Source organism: Drosophila guanche, unplaced genomic scaffold, assembly GCF_900245975.1.
Source record: "Drosophila guanche unplaced genomic scaffold, DGUA_6, whole genome shotgun sequence".
NCBI lineage: Eukaryota > Metazoa > Arthropoda > Insecta > Diptera > Drosophilidae > Drosophila > Drosophila guanche.
This window is the reverse complement of record NW_022995744.1, coordinates 12,715,212-12,735,576: the sequence shown is the minus strand read 5'-3', so window position 1 is coordinate 12,735,576 and position 20,365 is coordinate 12,715,212. Positions and strand designations below refer to the sequence as shown.

Genomic DNA, 20,365 nt, shown 5'->3' with positions numbered 1-20,365 from the left:
TAGCGGCTTGGCTATTCCTAATACGTGTAGTAGTTGTACATGGCAGTGGCAGTAGCGCTTTTATGACGACAGCGACAGATTCAGGCAGGCGGACACAGGCCCACCGAATATGGTCAGAAGGGCCACAAACGAGTTCTGTGAAAGATCAGCGGGCCATGCACTAAACTGGATGCCGCCGTTCCGACGACACCGACTGCCCCTGGCCGCAGCGGGTAAATATTTAACTTCACAACTTGCCACCATCTAAAAAAGAAAGAAAGAAGAGCCAACAGAAACGAAACGGCAGCGGCTGCAGACCATAAAAAGCATAAACCGCAAAACTCCGAAATTAGAGATGGGCAGAGGTCAAGAAAGACCAGAAATGCCAAGGGAAATATAAACAATTGCTGAATGAATCAATGAATTTTGTATGCAGCATTAGCTGTGAATGAGTGAAGAATGTTCCCAAAATTAATTTAATTTTATTATAACTAATATTATCCTTCGATATCTGCTGCTCTCTGCCATCTCTACAGCTAAAAGTGAAGCTGGTGTGGGTGCCAGCAAGCAGCGTTCGAGTATAAACAAAACAGCTGTAACGCACTCAAACATCAGCGATCATCATCAGCGATCGTCCCCAGCGAACGAGCGACCAGTTCTACACACCCCAGAGTTCCCCTCTATCCACGTACGATACTGTAAGCGAGCCGAGCCGAGCCGAGCCGAGCCGAGATCTTGGGGGCCCGAACGCATAGCCACAGCACAGGCCGGGGCACAGATCGTTAACTGGACTTTCGGTTTCGGCTGTTTCGAATCGTTCAGTTCGTCTCGGAACTTCTAAGCGATCGGTTTTGTGTGTTTGCTCTCTCGTGCTCCGTGCTTTGTGCTCCATGCTTCGTGCTCCACGCCGCGCCCAAAGAAGATTTCGAATTTATATCAAAATTTTGTTGTGTCGCTTTTTGGCATAAACGGAAGCAAAGCAGCTACCGACCGCTGAAGGCAGAATCTGCAGACGAGGAGCAATAATAATAACCCCATAAATGTTTATAAATATCACTTAAGAGCGAACCAATTCCCCATTCCCCCCCAAGAATCATTTTTACATATAATTTAATAAACAAAAAGCCATGTGCCGCGTATCTGGTTAATGTCAGCGCAAAGTAAAACAAAAAAAACTCAATTCGATTTATGGTTTGTGATTGCAAATTTGACATAATTGTGTTTTTTGATTTATTTCTTAATCGTATCCGTGTCTGTATAAGTGTGTGTGTGTGTGTGTGTCTGTGTGTAGCATCTTCAAGTGCCGCAAAACCGACCACGATTATCGCACACAGCGCAGGGGAATTTGTGTAAGTCGAATGCAAATATTTTTAATTAATTGCAATTATTTATGTATGAGCTGAATGTGTGTCAGGCAACGCGCGACATTTCCTAGTACATTAATCTTGCTCAAAATCGCATTTTCTTGCTTGTTGCCGCACCGGACCCAGTCCGGGAAGTGTTGCAGAGTGGGGGACTCCGCTCATAGGAGTTACCAGCGTGCTTATGGCTTTAATTTGCATTAAGTGTCGCCGCCATCTACACCGACTGCGACTCCATCGACAACACCTAACTGTTAATGGCTCTTGACTCTAATTATTCAATTTTCTCCTTTGAAATGTCAAAGGTTTGCGCATGTAAATGGATCGCATAGCAAGTATACTCGATAAGTGTTCTCATAAGTAACTCATTTGCATGCAAGTCAGAATTGAGTTTTCGTTGCGTTAATAAAAAGAAATATTAAAATGCATTTCTATTGAATTAAATGGAATCTCTTTAGCTGCATTTCCTGCTGCATTTCATGGTAACTCTAATGGAAGTCCAGCAAAGTTTTAACTAAATGCATTTCTGATTAATAGTCTCCACAGCTAAGTTATAATTTCCATGATAAATTCATTACGAAGCTCATAAAAATATAGAACGTTTCCACTTAATAAAATATGTCCCAAAAATATCTCAGTTTAATCTGCAGACTGTCAGCGTACCGAGCAATTTAAATATATATTTGAATGTTAATTCCCCTAACATCTCACCAATATTATTATCTTGAAACCCCATCAAAACTTTGCATAAATATGCCCTTTATTATGTGACAAAATCCAACATTCGACATGCACAATAAATGTGTGAATATTTTAATTACAAAATGTCTTTGTGTGTCCAAAGCTTATGAATTGCAATTGCGACCTTTGCCTTTGTTCAAATATATCTATTATTTGGTGCACATTGTTGTAAGCGTACAATCAAAATGCAGTTTACGGCACGAGTCCAGCCCATACGATCGTGCCATAATCTTCCTGTAAATATTATGACAATTCTCAAACGGCAAGTCAAATAGATTTAGCCATTGCTTTCCGGTTATTTTGTTCATATTTTTTTTCATGGCTTTTCTAATTAGCCAAAGTCATTTGCATAAATTACGCAGCTAACGGTTAACTGGGTTTATGCCTGGCCAATACCTGGGTCAGCTATGAGCTATGCGCGGGCGTGGTCTGGCCACCGTACGCCCCCATTGCAGCTGCTAAGCAATTAGCCAAAGACTGGACAAGCCAACAAATTGTGAGGCTCGGCTGTTGAGGTCTTTTCTTGCCTGCCTGCCTGTCGTATTCCTTTTTTGGACCCAGCCGTTGCATTTGTTATTGAAATGAGTTTTGCGCATTTGAACTTGTGGAACGGTCGGGTGGGGGGTGGGGGAGCTGAAGCTGCCGGCAGGGTTATGTCCAAATGTCAAACTGTCGATGTTCAACATGTTGCGTATAGTTTTCGCTTTTCGCTTTTCGCTTTTCGCTCTCCGTTTGTCAGCCGCTTTTCGCTTTTCATTGCTGAGTGAGGAAACAACAAAGGCCAAAAGCCATGCCGCAAGACTTGGTACACATTCCTTTAATTGGACTGAAAGTACAGTGTAAACAAAAGGCACACATCGAACGATTCGAACCTCCTCCTGGCCGGCCGGATTGCGGATGAGGGAAGTCACTCAGTTTGTTGATCTTGTTATAAAATAAAAACATTCAAAAATAAGTGAACTAAAGGCTAACCGAAGTTGCAGATACACTTGCGGAAATTAATTGCAATTTATGGTTGAAAAATATTACAAATTCTGGGAGTAGGAGTAGCCCCGCTGCGGTGATGCCCCCTCTCTAAGGGTACACAGAAAAAAGAGCAAGACATAAACGTCAAGAGCGAGCAAACGAGATACAAACGCTTGGGCAAATGTGTCATGATTTTGCATATTAAAGACAGCGACAGCGACGATCAACAAAGTAAAAACAAAAGCAGAGCAGAGCAGATGCCATGTGAAATATACTATCAAATACCCTCTGCTGACACACACTATTAACAATCTGTGCTGGCCATGATTTTGTAACCTTCTCCCTGTGTCTCCCTGGCCCCCTGTCCCATGCCCCGTCAGAGCTGTCCGATCTGTCGTGGGAAAAGCGGAGACGTAACCGTCAACAAGAACAACAAACAAAGCTGAGGAATGAATGAAATGTGTGTAACCGCCGCCTGCCCCCGTCCGGCGCCCGCCGGCTGTGGCATGTGGCAAATATTTGGCAATCTGACAGATAAGATACATTCGATAATCCCCCAGGCAACGCGATCGGTTATTGAACCCCAGAACCCCAGAAGCTGGCTGCCAGGCGGGGCGTGAAAATTATAGCAACTCTGGTGGGTGGCCAGCAGCGCCCAGCGGGTGAGATCGGACATCTAATGCGGAATCTTCCTTTGGAGATCTGAGACATTTTACAGCCCATGTTTGCTCTCGAATCGGAGCGGGAGTCGGGGGGCAGTGTTAAAAAAATTACAAAAAGAAACAAAACTCAATTCTTCTTTGAGTTGCCATGAAAATGGTGTTGCTGGCGGGAGAGTTACCAAACAATTCTCGGGATGCCCCGAGGCGGCGTTAAGCTCTTAGTTTATATCTTTATAAGAACTTGAGGAGCGGCTGCTGCTGCTGCTGCTGCTGCTCTGTTTTGTTCAGAGATTACACAAAACATACTCGCAGCAGACTCGTAAATAAAAACGCATGCCAAAGTGGCAGCTGTTTGGAATTGCACAAAAAAGGGCCCAGCTCCCGGTCAGGCATTTAATTAACATTTAAATGGCAGACCGACAGAGAGAGAGAGAATAAAATGTAGCATCTCTGGATGCTCTGGCTGTTTGAATTACATCCAACCAAAAATATACTTATACTTTCAATGATGAACAATTTACAACCAATTCCAACCCAAAAGGCGAATGTAAACAGGTTGGGAGTGGAGGTGTGGAGCTGCGGTTGAAAGATCATTCAAATAAGAGCCAGCCAGAATATCAGGCATCTCCATAATGTTTGCGTTAATTAACTAATTAGATAATTGCAGCAGCAATGTTAGTGCTTCAGTCAGGCAATCCCAGTCGTGATTAATGGTGAATGCAAAATGTTGTATTATTAATAAAACTAAAATGAGGGCGGGGTGCGCAGTCTTCCCCCATGACACCACACAGCCTGTCTGTCTGTCTGTCTGTCTGTCTGTCTGTTTGGTCTGTGGTACAGCCATTTCCTACGACAACCAAAACATGTCGAATGAGACATGGGCAATGTTGGATGAGGATGAGCAGCTTTTATAGACACTGCAGACAGGTGTTATACGATAAAAGGGAAGGTGAAAATAGCTGCCAAGATACTCAGTAAGAAGTAGAAAATACTTACAGCAAATGCAGATGGAAAATGTCGTCTGATAGCTGTAAAAATAAGCAAGAAATATCTGATTATTCGCAATATTATGTTTAAAGTTTCAGGCTACCAAAAATGGTATAAATGAAAGCAAATCAAGATTAAATATAACATATATTTATTTTGCCCTCAGCTGTGAGTTTTCGTCTTAGTTTTACTCTAAAAATATATGCACAAATCTTGAATTTCTTAGTTCATTTTCGTGTGTTCCCTGTACTTGGAGTCCACAGTGCTTCCTCCGCCTTTGCTCACACTATTTCTTTTTGATATATGTACGTCTTGTTCACGCATCTCTCGTGATTCATTGGCCATAGCTCATGTCTGGGTCAGCTCGCTCACTGCCAAGCAGCAGCACTCACACGGATACAAAATAAAGATCCCAGAGATACTTGCACCCACAGCAACATCTTGCGAGTCTGACAAAAATAAAGTTGACACTTTTCCCCGCAGCAGCAGCAGCAGCGGCGGAGGATGATGATGATGATGATGCTGATGCTGATGCTGCGGCTGCTTCTTAGAGCTCGTCTGTCCACGCCCTGCAGTTATTTGTTCTGTGATTTATGTGCTGGGAAAACAAATCAATAACATTTAACACGCACACTCATTTTTTAGATATGTTCCACGAACCCACACACACAGTTGCAGCTACAGATCCAAATCCCACTCCCTGGCAGGGCCTTTGCATAATTTCCAGCTAAACTGCGTTCGAGAAACTGCAGCCGCTGCCCGAAAGTTGATTTACTTTGTGATTCTTAAGGCCCCACAGCTATTAATTAGAGATATATCAAAATATTTGCCGCTGATCGGGGGTTGGTCCCGACTCCATCTCCACCTTCGGATTGATTTATCTCTGGGCTGACCATTTTTGGCAAGTCCGCAAGGTCAAGGCAAGTTGTCAACTTCGCAGAGTGGAGAGACTGCTCTAAGGCTGAATTTGGCTTAGATTTCATTGGAATAAACTTATTTTTCTCTTTGTTTTTCGATTCACATTTCTGTGTGTGTGCCGTTTGTTTGTCTGCAGTCTTGATTAAGCTTGATGGCGGCCGTCCGGCAAACCTTTTTATCATATCTTTTTTTTTTGTTGGTTTCATTTTTCAGCCTTTTGCATTTCTTGGAACTTTTTCTGAGAGTTATGACAACTGCCAAGGGGGGATCTAGAGATGGGTCTGGCCGGAGATTTGAGTGGCAGTCAAAGAGGAAGAGGAGGAGCTCGCCTGGGTTTCACTTACTAAGCCCAGCTTAAGGCCGCACCTGATGGAAATGCAACTCCAATTTCGGGTCACTTCTGACTTGTGTACATTTCGCAATCTCTTTTTTTGGGTCTTTCGATCAGCTTTTTTAATTACCACAGCAAATGTTAATTATGTCGCCAGCGGCTGTCATTGAGAGCCATCAAAAGTCTTGTGTAAAATGCTCCCAATGGCAGGCATAAGGGGCAATTGGGCAAGGGAAAGCCCTGCCCAGAACATGTGTTAGATCCACTTTAATGTTCCAAGTCGTGGCTTGGGGTTGCACCCCGTTATCGTAAATTCAAGTTAAGGCAATGAATATTAATAAGCAGCTGCCCTGGCTTCCGAGCAATTGCAATAATAATTGTGTGTGTGTGTTTTTTGTTTTGTTCACTTTGATGCTGACAAATGAGCGCCACAGTTCGTTCCCTGGCCCCTGTTGAAATGTTGAAAAATGTGAAAGAAAGTGCCAGAAAACAAAGCGAAGAAAACAAAAATTGATGCTGACTTCCGGCTTTGGTTTTTGTTTTGTTTGCGGGTTAAATGTTGAACTTGTGATTTATCAGCCAGAACCACATTAACCAGAACAAACAGAAACAAGAATAATATTCGCCTTTGTCTCTGTCACGAGAAAAATGCGTACTTTGGGAGTGGAAAAGGTTGACCACTCGACCATGAACAGCATTGGGGATCCATCAGGAAATACTCTACCAAGTTCAAAGCGAAATGCTGACTCCTGGCTGCTCGAAAAGTGCATGAAAGTATCCGTGAGACAGCCTGAATGTTGCGTAGCTGGAATATTTTCTGGTTAATATATTTCTGCTACCTTTCAATTACGAGTGCACGCGATGATGGACAGACAGAGACTCAGACTCAGACTCAGACTCAGACACGTCGGCAGTTAGTAGAGACAAAGGAATCCATAATGAGTTCCAAGTGGATCCGTCTTCTTGCTTACATTAAATGCAACAAAAAAGACTAGGAATCCGCAAAAATAACGAGAATGAAAGTAAAGGGAAGGGAGCTTGTTCAGCTACTTAATAAAGACATACCCGTTTGCCTCTTTGCAGTTGCAGCGCCCAAAGATGACGACTTTAAGCTCCGCTTTGCTGCTCTGCTGCACAGTTATGCTGCTGGCCACAGCGGCATCAGGTATACAGAACAGAACGAACAGCAACAGCCATCCCACCAGACTACAGCCACATCGTGTGCATGGACATCGACAGCGTCACCATGGTGGTCCCTTGGTGGCAACTCAGCAGCGACCAGCCCGCCGTCTGCAGTCGGCCAACTCGGCCAAGGCGGAGGTGGAACTGCTGCCGGGTGTCACCATGCAGGAGGTCACCCGGCTGCGTCGCATTCATCCGCATAATCCCTACAATAAGGTGTTAACGCGTCGCCTGCATCAGCAGTCGGGTCGTCCCACCGAGTGGGACTACAACACGTACAACATCTACACGAATACGTTTGGACCACCACCGCCACCGGTGCCGCCATCGTTGCCGCACTCTGGCAAGGGCGAGGACAACACGCAGGATGTGGAGTTCATTGGCGTGCGAGAGCGGGGACGTGGCTACAACTATGTGCCATCTGTGAGCAGCACCACTGCACCACCGCCGAGTCTCAATCGTCGCTCTGCCACTCCCGGACTGAGCAGCATAGGCACCATTCCGCCCCTGGTGCCCGCCCGACGGGGTTATGTCTACACGACGACGGCGCCCATGACAACCACGAGCACATCCACACCCGCTGTGACCACGGAGGATCCCTACGAGACGAACACCATTGGACGCCACTATCCCACAGATCCCAAGGAGATGGAGAGGTGAGTTTGAGCAGTTTAAATAGATTAAAAAAAGAAGAGCCACCAGAAAGGTTGAAGGTTCATCTTCATTGAAGGCTTCCCCAGAAGAGTAATGCCTTTAGGGGCACACCCCTTTGGGGCATACGAGTCCAAAATGGAACTCCAGATGGAGATGGAGATGTTGGTGCGATCTTTCAGCGGCATTGGTACGTTGGGGCGTGTCCGATTGCATTTATCAGTGCCCGAGCCCCAACTCCGGTTCAAGGTTGCTGCAGTCATAAATAAATATCCCCAAAAGCTGGCTCAAGATCTCAGCTTGGGTTGCTGCTGCGGCTTATCGCATTGAACATAAATTATTTAAATATTTTGACATGCCGCGAGATTTCAATGTCGATTCAACAGCAGCAGCTGCTGCTGCTCTGCGCTCTGCGCTTCGGTGCTAATTTGCGGCCCAGACCAAATGCCAAGCCATCGCCAACAACAACTGGCTGGAAATTAGCCCCAAGGCCAGGACAGAGCCCATCGACGATCACTTCACAAGCACTGCTGCTGCGTGTGTCAATTGTGCTGCAAATCAATGAGGCGCGCACTTGAATTCCACATGCCCAATGCCCACTCCATGCCCGTATCCGTGGCCGTAACAATTGCAATAGCAGCAGCTCCTTAAATGTACCAACTACTCTCGTACTCGTACTCGTACTCGTGGGCACTTTGTAGTGGCTGTCGTGTCGTGTCTTCGTCCGCGATCTGGCCAAGATTGTGTGTGCTGGCTGCTGCCTGCCCTGGCATTGACTTGTCGCCTTCATTGTGGCTGTCAGTCGCCTTTAAGGTAATGAACTTTAACGAGTTTTCAATTGCCAGTGCCCAGTGCTGTTGTTTTCTAATTGGAATTAATGTGCCACTACTTAAGGGCAAACCATCCAGCATTCAGCAGTCCATCAGCAGTCCAATTCCAGCGGAAACGCTGCGTATGCGCAATCCTATGTTGCACTCTCTGTGGCAGGTTGCTGTTGTGGCTCTGTGGCTCTGTGGCGTTGCAAATTATGACACATTTTGATTTATGCGGCAGCTGCCAAAATGCTGCCACAAGGCAAATGCACAGCCCAGCATCATCATTCATGTCCATGGGGCTGCCTCGCGCGCCTTTACAGTGGTGCAAGATGTGGCCAGAAATATGAGCCAGCACAGAGCCACCGCTCCAGCACTACTCAGTGCACAATTTAATGAATGATATTTGTGTAATTCCCATTGATATTCCCCAGTTTTTTTCCACTGTTTCCCACTGCATGCAGGCGCTGCTGCCTTGCCTCTTTTTTCTATTTATTTAAGCACTGCACGTGCAGCGTGCAACAGCAACAGCAACAGCAACAGCGGGAGCGAGAGCAAACGACTGTTGCAAGTGGCGCATTGCAACAGAGGCAGTCCAGTCCATATGGAAATGACTTCTCATGTAGATTGGCTTCAGCTTTGGCTTTGGCTCTGGCTTCTCGTTTCGTTTTGGTTATTCACACGCCGCCATCAGCAAAGAGATCTCCTCCTCCTCTATAACTCTTTCCCTCCGCCACTGAAAGTCCAGACCTGGTTAATGGACAGAGCAACGATTCAATTGCCGCTGCTCCAACTGCAGTTCGGTTTTAATCAGCGTTATAGCTGCCGATTGCCATATAAAAATGAAGTTAACTCATTTCCCCCCCCCCCCCCCGCCAACAGCACACAGTGGCGCAAAACTTTACTTTTAATTGCAACTTTCGGAAGATCCATCCAACAATTTGCATGCCCAAATAACCGCTGCTTTGGCTCCACTGTGACCCGCGTTTGGTCTTTCAGTTTTGGGCTTCTGTTTTTGATGATTTCAATTGATGTCCGCACTGTGCATGTGGCAGACAATTTGTTGTTTTTGCTGCTGCTACTGGCTACTGTTGCATGCCACACTGACAATTGATTGATGTCTGCAGCATTCAATGATTGACTTTTGATTTGCGATTGCGGCGATTGCGACACCCAACCCAAACCGATCGAGTAGCGGATCAACCGATCTAAAACCGGAGTTAATGAATTGATTATACATTCCACATGGGTGTGGAAGAGGAGGAGGTGCTGGAGTGGAGGTGTTGATTCAGGCAGGGCATATGTGTGTGTGGGCGTGGCCAGCCAGCCAGCCAGCCAGCCAGCCAGCCAGCCAGCGCTTAAATGCCACTTGCAGAGCCCCAAAAACTAGCCAACTTTATCTTGCCAATAGTATCTGCAACGACCACAATAAAAATCGAAAACAAAGCAGGGCCTTGACTTCAATCGACAACATACAAAATACAAATAAAAGCCAACAGCCAATAGCCAACAACAATTGGCAAAATGTACAACAATAAAATGAGACAAGAGCCAAGGAGAGTTATGTGCACTTTAGCCACAACTCTGTGACCCTAACAAGAGGCAAGAGAACGCAGATGCATAGACATAGACTCCGCACTCCGACTCAGACAGGGGCACAGACCACGCGGCTGCGCAGCTGGATGTGGTGCCCGGGTTTGTAGTCCGCCTGCAAATTGCTTGTCAACGATCGAACCTAGGCTTAGGCTCTGCGATAATTATGGGCTAGAGGGGGGGGAGGGAGAAGGAGTGAGGCTCGAGTGACGAATGATTTGATATGCTGCGCTTGGAAAAACTGCACTTAGAACTGCGGCTGGCTCTGTGCAGCCTGTGAAAATTCGTTAACATTTTGCACCGTGAAGCATTGTGCTCAATGGCAACGCCTACGCGTGCCTAACCGCACTCCCACTTGGAGTTGGAGTTGGAGTTGGAGCCAGGCAGAGCTCTAGCCTGGTCTCTGGCTTCGTCTCAGTCTCTGCTGCGGCTTATCGAAGTCATGCCATCAGCTCCAGCAAGGGTAAACCTTGGCCCAGGCTTCTGCCTCTACGTTTAATGAGTTTTTCTTGGGATTTCGCTGGGAAAAACAACATCCACACATCCACGAGGCATGCAGGCATGTGGGAGTGCAACAGGCTAAATCCTCTGCTCATCAAAAATCAGCAGACAGAACACGGAACACGACATGGATATGACAGTCAATTGAACAAATTGCCAGCCTCACAAATGCAGCCACAAAAAATTGTCGCTTCAATTAAGATGGATTCGCCTCGACAGAGCTCAAGGGGAAGGGAAACCTTTAATTGAAAGAAAAGTTTCAAGAGCTGTTGCTGAGTGTATTTCCAATTTGTTGGCTCCCCTTTTCCACCTTCATTAGTCATGGTCATTGTCACTGCAAATGGTTTGAGTGTGTTGCGCCTTTTTTTGGGTTGTGCATTCGATATGCACACATGACAATTTATGGAGCACAGACTATATGGGTCACAGAGCTCTGGAGGAAATATTTGTTACCATTTCAGGGTGGAGTGGAGTGGAGTGACATGTAAAATATGTACCCACAGTGGGTATGTATCACATTACCAAATGACAATTTGATTTACAATGTGTTCCATAACAAGGGCGAGTTATCAATCAATGTGTGCTGCAACCAGAGAAACAAATACAATGAGATTGTTTTATTTGCATTGGAATTTAAATATTTATGGAAATAAATGGCAAAAAGAAAGTATTTACATTTCCCTTTTATCAATAATATACGAAAATATTCGATGGCAAAATGCTTCATAAATAAATGAATAAGAAATAGATTCATATTTCGATTAAAAATATATTTCTTACAGATTTCATTTAATTAAATATTCAAAAAAGCACCTTAAGACATTTACTTTTAATTTAAATGTTTACCTAAAAACCGAATACTTAATTGACATCTGGGTGTTTCTTTTTATTACTCTACTATTTTTCTCTAAGTTGTTGTGTAGCTTTTAAAGCAATAAATTTTAGTTGCCCCAAAATATTTATCTATCTTTCTTGCATATCTCGGCCTCTGTTACGTTAACACAAACAATCGTAAATATGAATGCACTAAATGAATATGTAAAGTAAAGTAAAGTCCGATTCATGGCATTGTTCGGTTCGGTGACTGGCTCTGTGCCTGGGCGTGTGTGCAATTAGTGAGTTTTTCACATAAACACAAGTAAGTCACTCAAAACATGAATTGGACAACGGACAGGGGACAGTTTGGACAGTCGTTCCGTACCGTCACAATGCAACTGAAGCAGCAGCAGAGGTGGGCAGCCGCTGCCTCTGCCGCTGCACCGTAATTTGCAAATCACGCAGCTTCGCATCTCAAGTTGAAAATTGGGTTAATGCAATGTTGAGGACGGGGGAGAGACATGCAGACAGACAGACAGACAGATTACATGTAAGCCCGTTCGGTCAGGCGGGGTGTGGCGGGGGGGGCGGCGCTGGGTGGCGCTGTCTCTGCATTGCTTTTGTCTTGCAGCCAACCCCAATACAAAAGACAACAAAACTGTGTGAGTGCCGCCACACACGAGGCTGGAGAGCACGAGAGAGCACGAAAAAGACTGTGCCATAACATGACGCACAAAATTCCAGCCATATAATGTGGCTACACTGCAAGAAAAGTTAGAACCATAAATTCCATTTATTCCAATTGAAGTTTATGGCATTTGCATGCATCTTTGCCATTAATGTTGAGTGATTCATTCACTCGCATCTTCTTGGGGGTTCAATTAATAATTCTTTCAGCAAAAAGAGTTCATAGAATCCAGATCTAAATTGGAAAGTCTGGAGTTAGTCATGCTTTTAGATTGATTGAGATGTGTTCTGCAATCAAATTGCACTTTAAACAATTAAAGCAGCGGAAGAAATCTTCGCAGAATGTATGGAATAAGTTGCTGCCTCTTAGATGTTTATTTTCTTATATTCAAAAATTCCCCCCAGTGTACAGATAAGCGCACCAGGAGTACTGGGAACGAGACCCGCCATTTGGCTTACTTAATTATGTTGCAATTGGATACCATGTGTAGCCCAAACAGACACTGAAACTGGGATTGGGATTGGGATTGGGTTTGGGTTCGGCTGTGGAATGGAATGAAATCAGCGTTGCACTTGCCTCTGCTTGGACTTGTGCTTATTGCAGGGCGTGGGCCGACAGATTCATAGAAAAATATCTTCATTTATCTTACACTTTTCGGCAGCAGCCGTAGCAGCCCTGCCTGTCCCCGCCTAAAACGCGAGCGCTTTCAAAAATTTCGTTACGGCCTTTTCACTCGTCGTTGCGCGATTTGGATCTCCCATTTCAGCATTACCATTAGCATTAGTAACAAAAGAAGTAGCAACAAAATCATAACAACAACAGCAACAGCAACGGCAACAGAGCATAGCCGACGAAATGCGAGGTATGTTAATTTGATGAAAATTTGTTTTGTGTGCGTTTGCCTTTTTGGTTTTTGTTCAGTTCATCGGAAAAAGAGCAGCCACTGGAGGAGAGAAGGAAAGAAATAAAATGGAAATCGTGCACGCCTCTGTTGCATTTCTCTGCCTGCTCCGAAGAAGTGCAGGGAGAAAGGGTTAAAGAGAGGCTGGAGAGAGAACGAGGAGCAGGGGAAGCTGGGAGCTCACGTTGCCCACTAATCGGATTTTCGGCCACGGCCCTCGACACGGCTGTTGTTTAAACAAGTTTCGGGCATTAATCATGATTTACACCAACCTTACACACACACACACACACATACAACACACTCTCAATCACATTCACACTCCACGCTTCAGGGCTCCTCCAGCTTCAAGTAAGGGCCTCGCATTAGTGGAGGATCGAAGTCGAAGTTGGAGTCCAAGTCGGCGTCGCATTGACAGGCAAACTGTGGCGATTGGGGCGACTCAGAGATCGCTTATCGCGCAGATTATGTTGTATGGAAAATGCATGAGCCGGCCACTGAACCCTCAAAGGCGCATACAATAACGCTTTTGGGCCTTGGCCATAATATTGTATATAATCAGCTCGCATTACCACAAAATAGCGCTGCAGACATACACCCAACCCATCAGCATTTGCATCTCCATATCCAATCTGTAACTTCAACTGCTCCTTAGACTTAGACTCGGACTCTTTGGAGCGTCTGACACTTGCGGCAATTTTCTTTTCACTTTTTCGCAACAAAATTCTGGCAGCGTTGCGTCTTTTATTGCATAATCCCAGCCAAGCGAGAGAGAGAGAGCAAGACAAATTTACAGGCAAATTAGAACTGGCTCTGGCTCTGGCTCTGGCGGTTAGCCGTGACTGGCGGTTTTCCGGCGCACACACACACAAAACGGTGGCATATTCGCTTTGGCAGGGAGTTGGTAAAGGTTTTAATGTAAGAGATTTTCATGGCAAATAATACAACAGTTCAATGGGAAATCCACACGTGAATCTGAATCTCAATTGAAATCTTCAGTTCATAACTCAATCAAACTGCCAGCAAAGCTAAACAAAGTGCACCAAAAACTAAGCGAAATATCTCCATGGAAATTGCATTCATTTCATGCATAATTCAAACTAATGTGAAGGAATACTCGAACGCTGCACAGCCCTCCAAGTCCAATACTGATTTAGTGCTGACAAGTTCTTCAAAGACATTTTCTTGCTTGGGTCGAGGAAGAGATGTTGCTTCCGCAGTTGCATTCAGTTGCATTCATTCCCAGGGGTATGTGCGTGCCAGCTCGGGGTATTTGTTCAGTCGCATATTGGATTTCCACTTCAGCAGACTGCCCCGCACAGCTGAGTGCTGTAATAATTCTTTGCGTTGAAAATGAACAAAACTGAAAGCTGCACTTGCCAGAGCTCTGGACATGGACATGGACATGGACATGACTGAAATATTATTAGAAAAAGAAAAACTGCTGAGGCAGTGCGTCGTTGCCGTTGCCATCGTCGTCGTCTTCATCTTCATCTTCATCTCCATGTTGGGGCGTTGCAGTTTTACGCCAAGTGAAAATCCAAATAAAGCTGGACCATGGGACCAGGAAGCAAGTCTAAAAATGTTCAACTCTCCTGCTTGTGGTGGTTGTTCTTCTTCTGGCAGCCGTCGTTGTCGTTGCCGTTGTCGTGGTTGTTCTTCTTGTCGTTGTTTGTTGTCGTCGTCGTCGTCGTCCGAGTCCGAGTCGTGTTGCGGGGTAGTGGGTGGGTGGTTACAGTCGGGCTAATGATGCATTTGGCCAGGTCTGCCTCTGTCCCTGTCCCGTGGCATGGTCTGGAATTGCACATTCGTTTGCCTGGCCAATTTAATTCTAATTTCATGTAGCAAATCAGATTAGCTGCCGGACCACAAATGGCCCAAACAGTTAGCCAACAGATACCCGCACTTTCGGATCAGGCCTTAGGCCAGAGCCTCAGGCATTTTCACTCTGCCATCTCCTACTCCTGCTCCATCATCTCTGTGTATGACTGGGGACATAAAACTTCATTTTATGACTGTGGCAACAATATTTTTATGTTTTTCTTATAAATTTATTTCACATTTTCATTTGGAAACACGATAAGCAACCAACCACACAGGCGGTCGGAGTAGGCTTGCACTTTTCCCGGCATATTTTAGCCAGAGTCCGAGAGCCAAAGAGCCAAAGAGCCAAAGAGCTCGGGCACTAAAGCCGTTTACAGCTGTTAAGTGTCGCCAACTCTTTTTGTGGCTCTGGTTTTTTAACTGTTTGGCTTTTAACTGTTTTTTAAATGCATTCATTCACGTTGCAGTTGTAAAGATATTGACAAAATGCAAACTGGTTCCCAAATGACCCACCCCAAAAGATTCAAAGAGGTTCAATAAAAATGACTTAAGCCAAATGGCAGAGCCATTCAAAGACCCCGCATCTAAGGTTGCATCTGGCTTAAATCTGGCTAATTGGTTGGTTTCAACTCTCATCTCATCTCTGTCCAGCCAGAGAATCGCACACAAAAGGCAGTTTAAAGTTTAAAGATTTAAATAAATCACTAAAGGCTCACGTCCAAGGTTTCGGTTTCAGCACAATGGGAGGTGCAAAATAGCGACAATTTATGGGCTTTTATTTTATTTAAAGTATTAATTAAGTTTAGTGAAGGGCAGGAAAATATTGTGACTTGGTGGGGTTGGGTTTATTAATATTTATCAACTTACAGGGCTTGAGTCAAGGATAAGCGTTGCTGGGAATTCATTTCCTAGAGAGAAAAGAGATAAAGGAGCTTCTGGTTGGGAGACTCTTGAACTTCCTTTTAGTTCTTGGACTCCATCAACGTGTGACTCATCCATCCCCATTTCACAGCACATAAACAAGACATTTCTGAATGTATTTTAAACTCTATCTGTGTATACACTAGCCGCATCCATTTATTAGCCCTGCTTGCATCCGACACAGTCCATTAAGCCCACACACCCGCTCCGCTCCGCTCCGCTCCGCTCCGTTTCGATCCGTTGCGGTTTGGTCCGCTTTGGGTCACCTTTTGGCCTGCAGCCATCGGGCTGGCTCATCAATTTCTGCGTGCCATCCAATGAAAATAAATCGTAAATCAATAAACCGCACTCAAACTTTGGCCTCAACTGGCCGCCTCTTTCCTGAATACTTTCTTTGGATTGTGGAGGCCGCACCAATATTTCGTTGCTGGCATTTCTTGTAAAAGTTCAACAGTTTTTAATTTTTGATTAATTGGCCCTCGGACTGCATTTCATTTTGTGGCCTGGCTTGGCTTGGCTTCTCTTTTGGTGCGGAACGGTACTGAGAATTTTGATGGATGTTTTTATAATTTTATGGGTCTGTCAAGGGTTTCCCTGCCCCCATTGAGATCTCATCTCATCTCATCTCATTTCATCTTTCTCTGCAGAGATTTTTCGTCTGCTCTGAGAGGTTGAGGGGGGGTCAGTGAGTCCACAGGTGCTCGGTCCGAGGCCCTTAACAATTAAAAATTCAAATTTAATTTTAGCCTAAACGTTTCTAAACAAAGCAATGAAGCCATTCACACTGCTGTCTGGCGCTGTCTGGCCCAGTGGGGGGGAGTCTGGGGTGTGGGTTGGAGGGGGAAGATCTACTTTTGAGCCGCTCGCGGATGGAGATTTATGCAGGCAACGGAGTGGCATGGATATGGAAATGGAAATGGAAATGGGGGAGAGCATGTGGAATGAGCATTTCATGTTGCACTTTGTTGGCACAGTTTCTTCGTAAGAAAAACTTCCGCATTTTGTTGCTTTTGCTGTTGCAGTCGCCGGTTCCCGTTCTTTTCATTGTTTCTGGCTCTTGCCCCATCCGTTCGCTGGCGTGGCGCCCTTTTGCTGCGCGAGCCGAGATCCGAGAATGCTGGCGCATAAATAACGTGAGAATTATGGTGCAGCGGAAGGGGAAGGGAAGGGAAGCCTGGTAACAGTACCAGTAACTGTAACAGGCTACAAGCCAAGTCAGCACATAAATATGCATGTGCAGCAATAAAGAAATTGTTAAATATCCCGCTCGCAGGACCCAACTGCCAACTGCCAACTGCCAACTGTGTGCCACTTTCGAGGCAGCACCAAATTTTGGCAACCAACAAACAAAAACAGAGGGAAAAAAGTGTGCAAAAATCTGCAACGACTTGAGGGTTGGGGGGAGTTGCCACAACCATCGAAGCGGTTCGAGCGGTAGTCAAACAGTCAAACCGAGAGTCGACCAGTCGTCAGGTCGTCGTCACTCAGTGGCGGCCACGTCACGCGCTTGCAATTGTTTTTGGCCCGCATTGCCAATTACGACACCATCAGCCGTGGCAGCAGCAGCAACATACAAGTCGGAGCCTGGCAATTTATGGATGCACCTCGCTTATGGGCCAGTTTTGCCTTTTTTTGGCAACCCGAATCACAAAAAACCGCTTATTATCAACGCTCTTTCGGCTTTACAGCTTGCAGGCCAAAAGGTCTAAGGAGCATTGCTGGAACAGTGGAAATAACAGTGGGGTTTGAGAAGCACTGTGAATCATATGTGAATTGCAAAGAAAATGTTTGTTTGGGGTTTTTTCATATGCAGAGAATATTTGAAACAATAAATAAAACTTACCTTTTCATCCATAACTCTCCATTTTTCCTTTCTGCCATCTTTTATTGCTCTTGTAAGTCGCATGTTTAAAGTTTTTTTAAGCAACGATCCGCTCCGAGCACAAGCACACACCCACACGTAAATGGATCTGCAAAGAGCAATTTCAATAAGAGAATATATTAGGACTGTTTAAAAGTAAGGTGAGGTGAGGCATTACAGGGAGCCCTACCAAGGATTCTAGCTTATTAAGACCTAATACTAAACCAGAGGGAAGTGCATATTATTGCAACTCAAATGACTTTACACTATTGGGAGAGCCCATTTGACTGCTTCCTTCTCTTCTCCTTTGTGCCTATTACATGAATGAGTGAGAACACTCGCACACCCCAGCGCAAGATCACGTGACTAAGCGCACATTTTGCATGTGAAAATAATTAATAAACTATTTTGTAAACACTTGTTACACTTCATTTGCACTTTTCTCTATGCTATGCTATTTCTATGCCATATTTCTCAGTTCTCTCTTCTGCACATACACAACAATTTTGGAATTTATTTCACAATAATTCACTTCTAAACTTCACTTAGGATTTTTCATCATTTTCCAATGGGTGGGAGAGGGAGAGCGCGACAGATGCGTACATGACTTGTTGCTCTTTCCAATTCCATTGCTCGCAGATTCCATGCTCTCCATCTTCCCCTCTTCCTAATTTCTTGCCTATTGGAATTTGCGGTTCTTTTCGAAGGGACAAGCCACTGTTGCAGGGAGTGTGAAGGAGAGGGGGAAAGTGGGTGCTTAGGTGCTCTCTCAATCCATGCTCTCTTTTTGCGCTTCCTCTAAAAAGAGTTGAAGCGGGAGGTTGTGAGACACATAGTTTGAGAAGCACTGAGTCGAGGAGTTTGGTAAAGGGAAATCTTTTTATTTCGGAGTAATTTCCACCTTTTCCACCAGTTTGAAAGGCTTTCCAACCTCTCTGGCCACCACTCCACTGTCTATGCCATGATTTGGATCACTTTAGCTGCTGCTTCAAGTGCTGTTGGCCTCCACAAATGAAGCTGCGTGGCCAGTCCATGGGTCCATGTCGTGTTTGTCATCGCAGATATTGACAGGGAGACACATTCGTATCGTGGCCAGCAAGTTGTCCGCTCCACTAACAGCTGGACCTGGGGACACTTGTGACAATTGTCAAAGCGGAGGCGAGCCAGCCAGCCAGCTGGGCGCTGCTGGCCGCCAACCTGTTGGCCACTCTATTATTATGACAGTAATTGGCTGGTGTCTGGCACCGGCTATTCGGCTGGAAAAGTCAGTTTCACTTTTGCAGATGATCCGCTGATTTGGGTCAGGCCACGCTCCTCCCATGTCCCATGGCAACACCGAATCCAATTCACACCTTGCTCGGGTTTGCTCTGATTTTTCTTGCAGGCGACACATTTGCGTGCAGCAGCGGACAATCACGATGCCCGTCAAGACGACGGAGGTGTACACGCGCCCCACCTGGAAGCATGTCAGCACGCCCTGCCAGCCGCAGTCGTATTCGGGGCAGATGTGCACGCGGGTGCAGGTGGTCCACGAGCCAGCCTACCGGGACGTGATCAAGCACAAGACGGCCCAGCAGATGACCTACGACTGCTGTACCGGCTGGAGCCGGGAGAATCCGCGTGCGGATGCGTGCATGAAACGTGAGTCTCCATCATCCATTACAGATCTTTCTCTACAACAAATCTCCTTGCTGTTCCCTTAGCTGTTTGCTCCACGCGCTGCCAGAATGGCGGCAACTGCACGGCTCCCCAGACCTGCTCCTGTCCGTCCGGCTATACGGGCCGCCTCTGTGAGTTGGATGTGAACGAGTGTCAGGTGGACAAGCCGTGCGACCAGCAGTGTGTCAACACTCCCGGCTCCTACTTCTGTCGCTGCAGGCAGGGCTTTGTGCTGCAGGCGGATCAGCAGAGCTGCAAGAAGGTGTCCACCCACGACGATGATGCCTTTGAGGCGCGAGATCTGGAGAATGACATCGATGAGATGGATCCCGAGGTGGCCACGCGGCTGCAGAAGATCGAACGCTCGCTGGCCAATGAGCGGGTGCACACGAACGAGCTGCAAAAGTCGCTCCAAGCCACATACAGCGTGGTGGACACGCTGCAGACGAGGCTGAGCACGCTGGTAGGAAATTGGCAGTCCCGCGGTGTACTCCGATTGATCGTTCCCCTTTCTCGTTACAGGAAAAGCAAGCCCAGGATGTGAGTCGCATGCAGACGAATCTGTACAAGACAGAGTCGCGCACCAACAAGCTGGAGGGGATGCTCAATCTGCTGATGAAGTGCCGGAACGGCCCCAATGCCAATTGTCCGTAGGAAGAGTCGAGGGCACAAAGAACTGCATTTCTCAACGAAAAGAAATTAATTTACATTAAATGTTTAGTTAATTTAATTGTCTATTTCTGTTCACCAACTTATGCGCCGCTCCTCCTGCTTGTAAGCCATTCCCGCAATGCGAGTGCGCCTGCCTCTGTAGTCTCTAGAAATCAGCCAGAACTTTAGTACTTAAGCGATGAAATGTGTCATAAGTGTAACAGTGTTTAGTTTTTGCATGTATCTGTATATAATTATAATGTATATGAGAGAAATTCGCTGCACAAATAAATGCATTTTCCCAAAAAATTCAAGTTTATTTTTTGCTTTTGCCGCTTTACCGTTTTAAAAACAGCTGTG

General features: G+C 45.7%; 1 protein-coding gene across 1 annotated transcript; it reads left to right on the top strand.

Moving 5' to 3' along the window:
* Positions 1–804: 804 nt before the first annotated feature.
* On the top strand, positions 805–20,314 carry LOC117579328 (latent-transforming growth factor beta-binding protein 1). Its single transcript, XM_034265152.1, has 5 exons — positions 805–1,328; positions 7,029–7,783; positions 19,080–19,336; positions 19,399–19,817; positions 19,877–20,314. Exons 2-5 carry the CDS (start codon positions 7,044–7,046, stop codon positions 20,006–20,008), a joined length of 1,548 nt encoding a protein of 515 aa, XP_034121043.1. The 5' UTR covers positions 805–1,328; positions 7,029–7,043; the 3' UTR covers positions 20,009–20,314.
* Positions 20,315–20,365: the final 51 nt, after the last annotated feature.

What these genes read in the sequence shown, in the direction of transcription:
- LOC117579328 (XM_034265152.1), top strand. Translation starts at nt 7,044, where the DNA reads ATGACGACTTTAAGCTCCGCTTTGCTGCTCTGCTGCACAGTTATGCTG. An exon ending in GATCCCAAGGAGATGGAGAG is followed by an intron (nt 7,784 to 19,079) that starts GTGAGTTTGAGC and finishes TTTTTCTTGCAG; the next exon opens with GCGACACATTTGCGTGCAGC. An exon ending in AGACGAGGCTGAGCACGCTG is followed by an intron (nt 19,818 to 19,876) that starts GTAGGAAATTGG and finishes TTCTCGTTACAG; the next exon opens with GAAAAGCAAGCCCAGGATGT.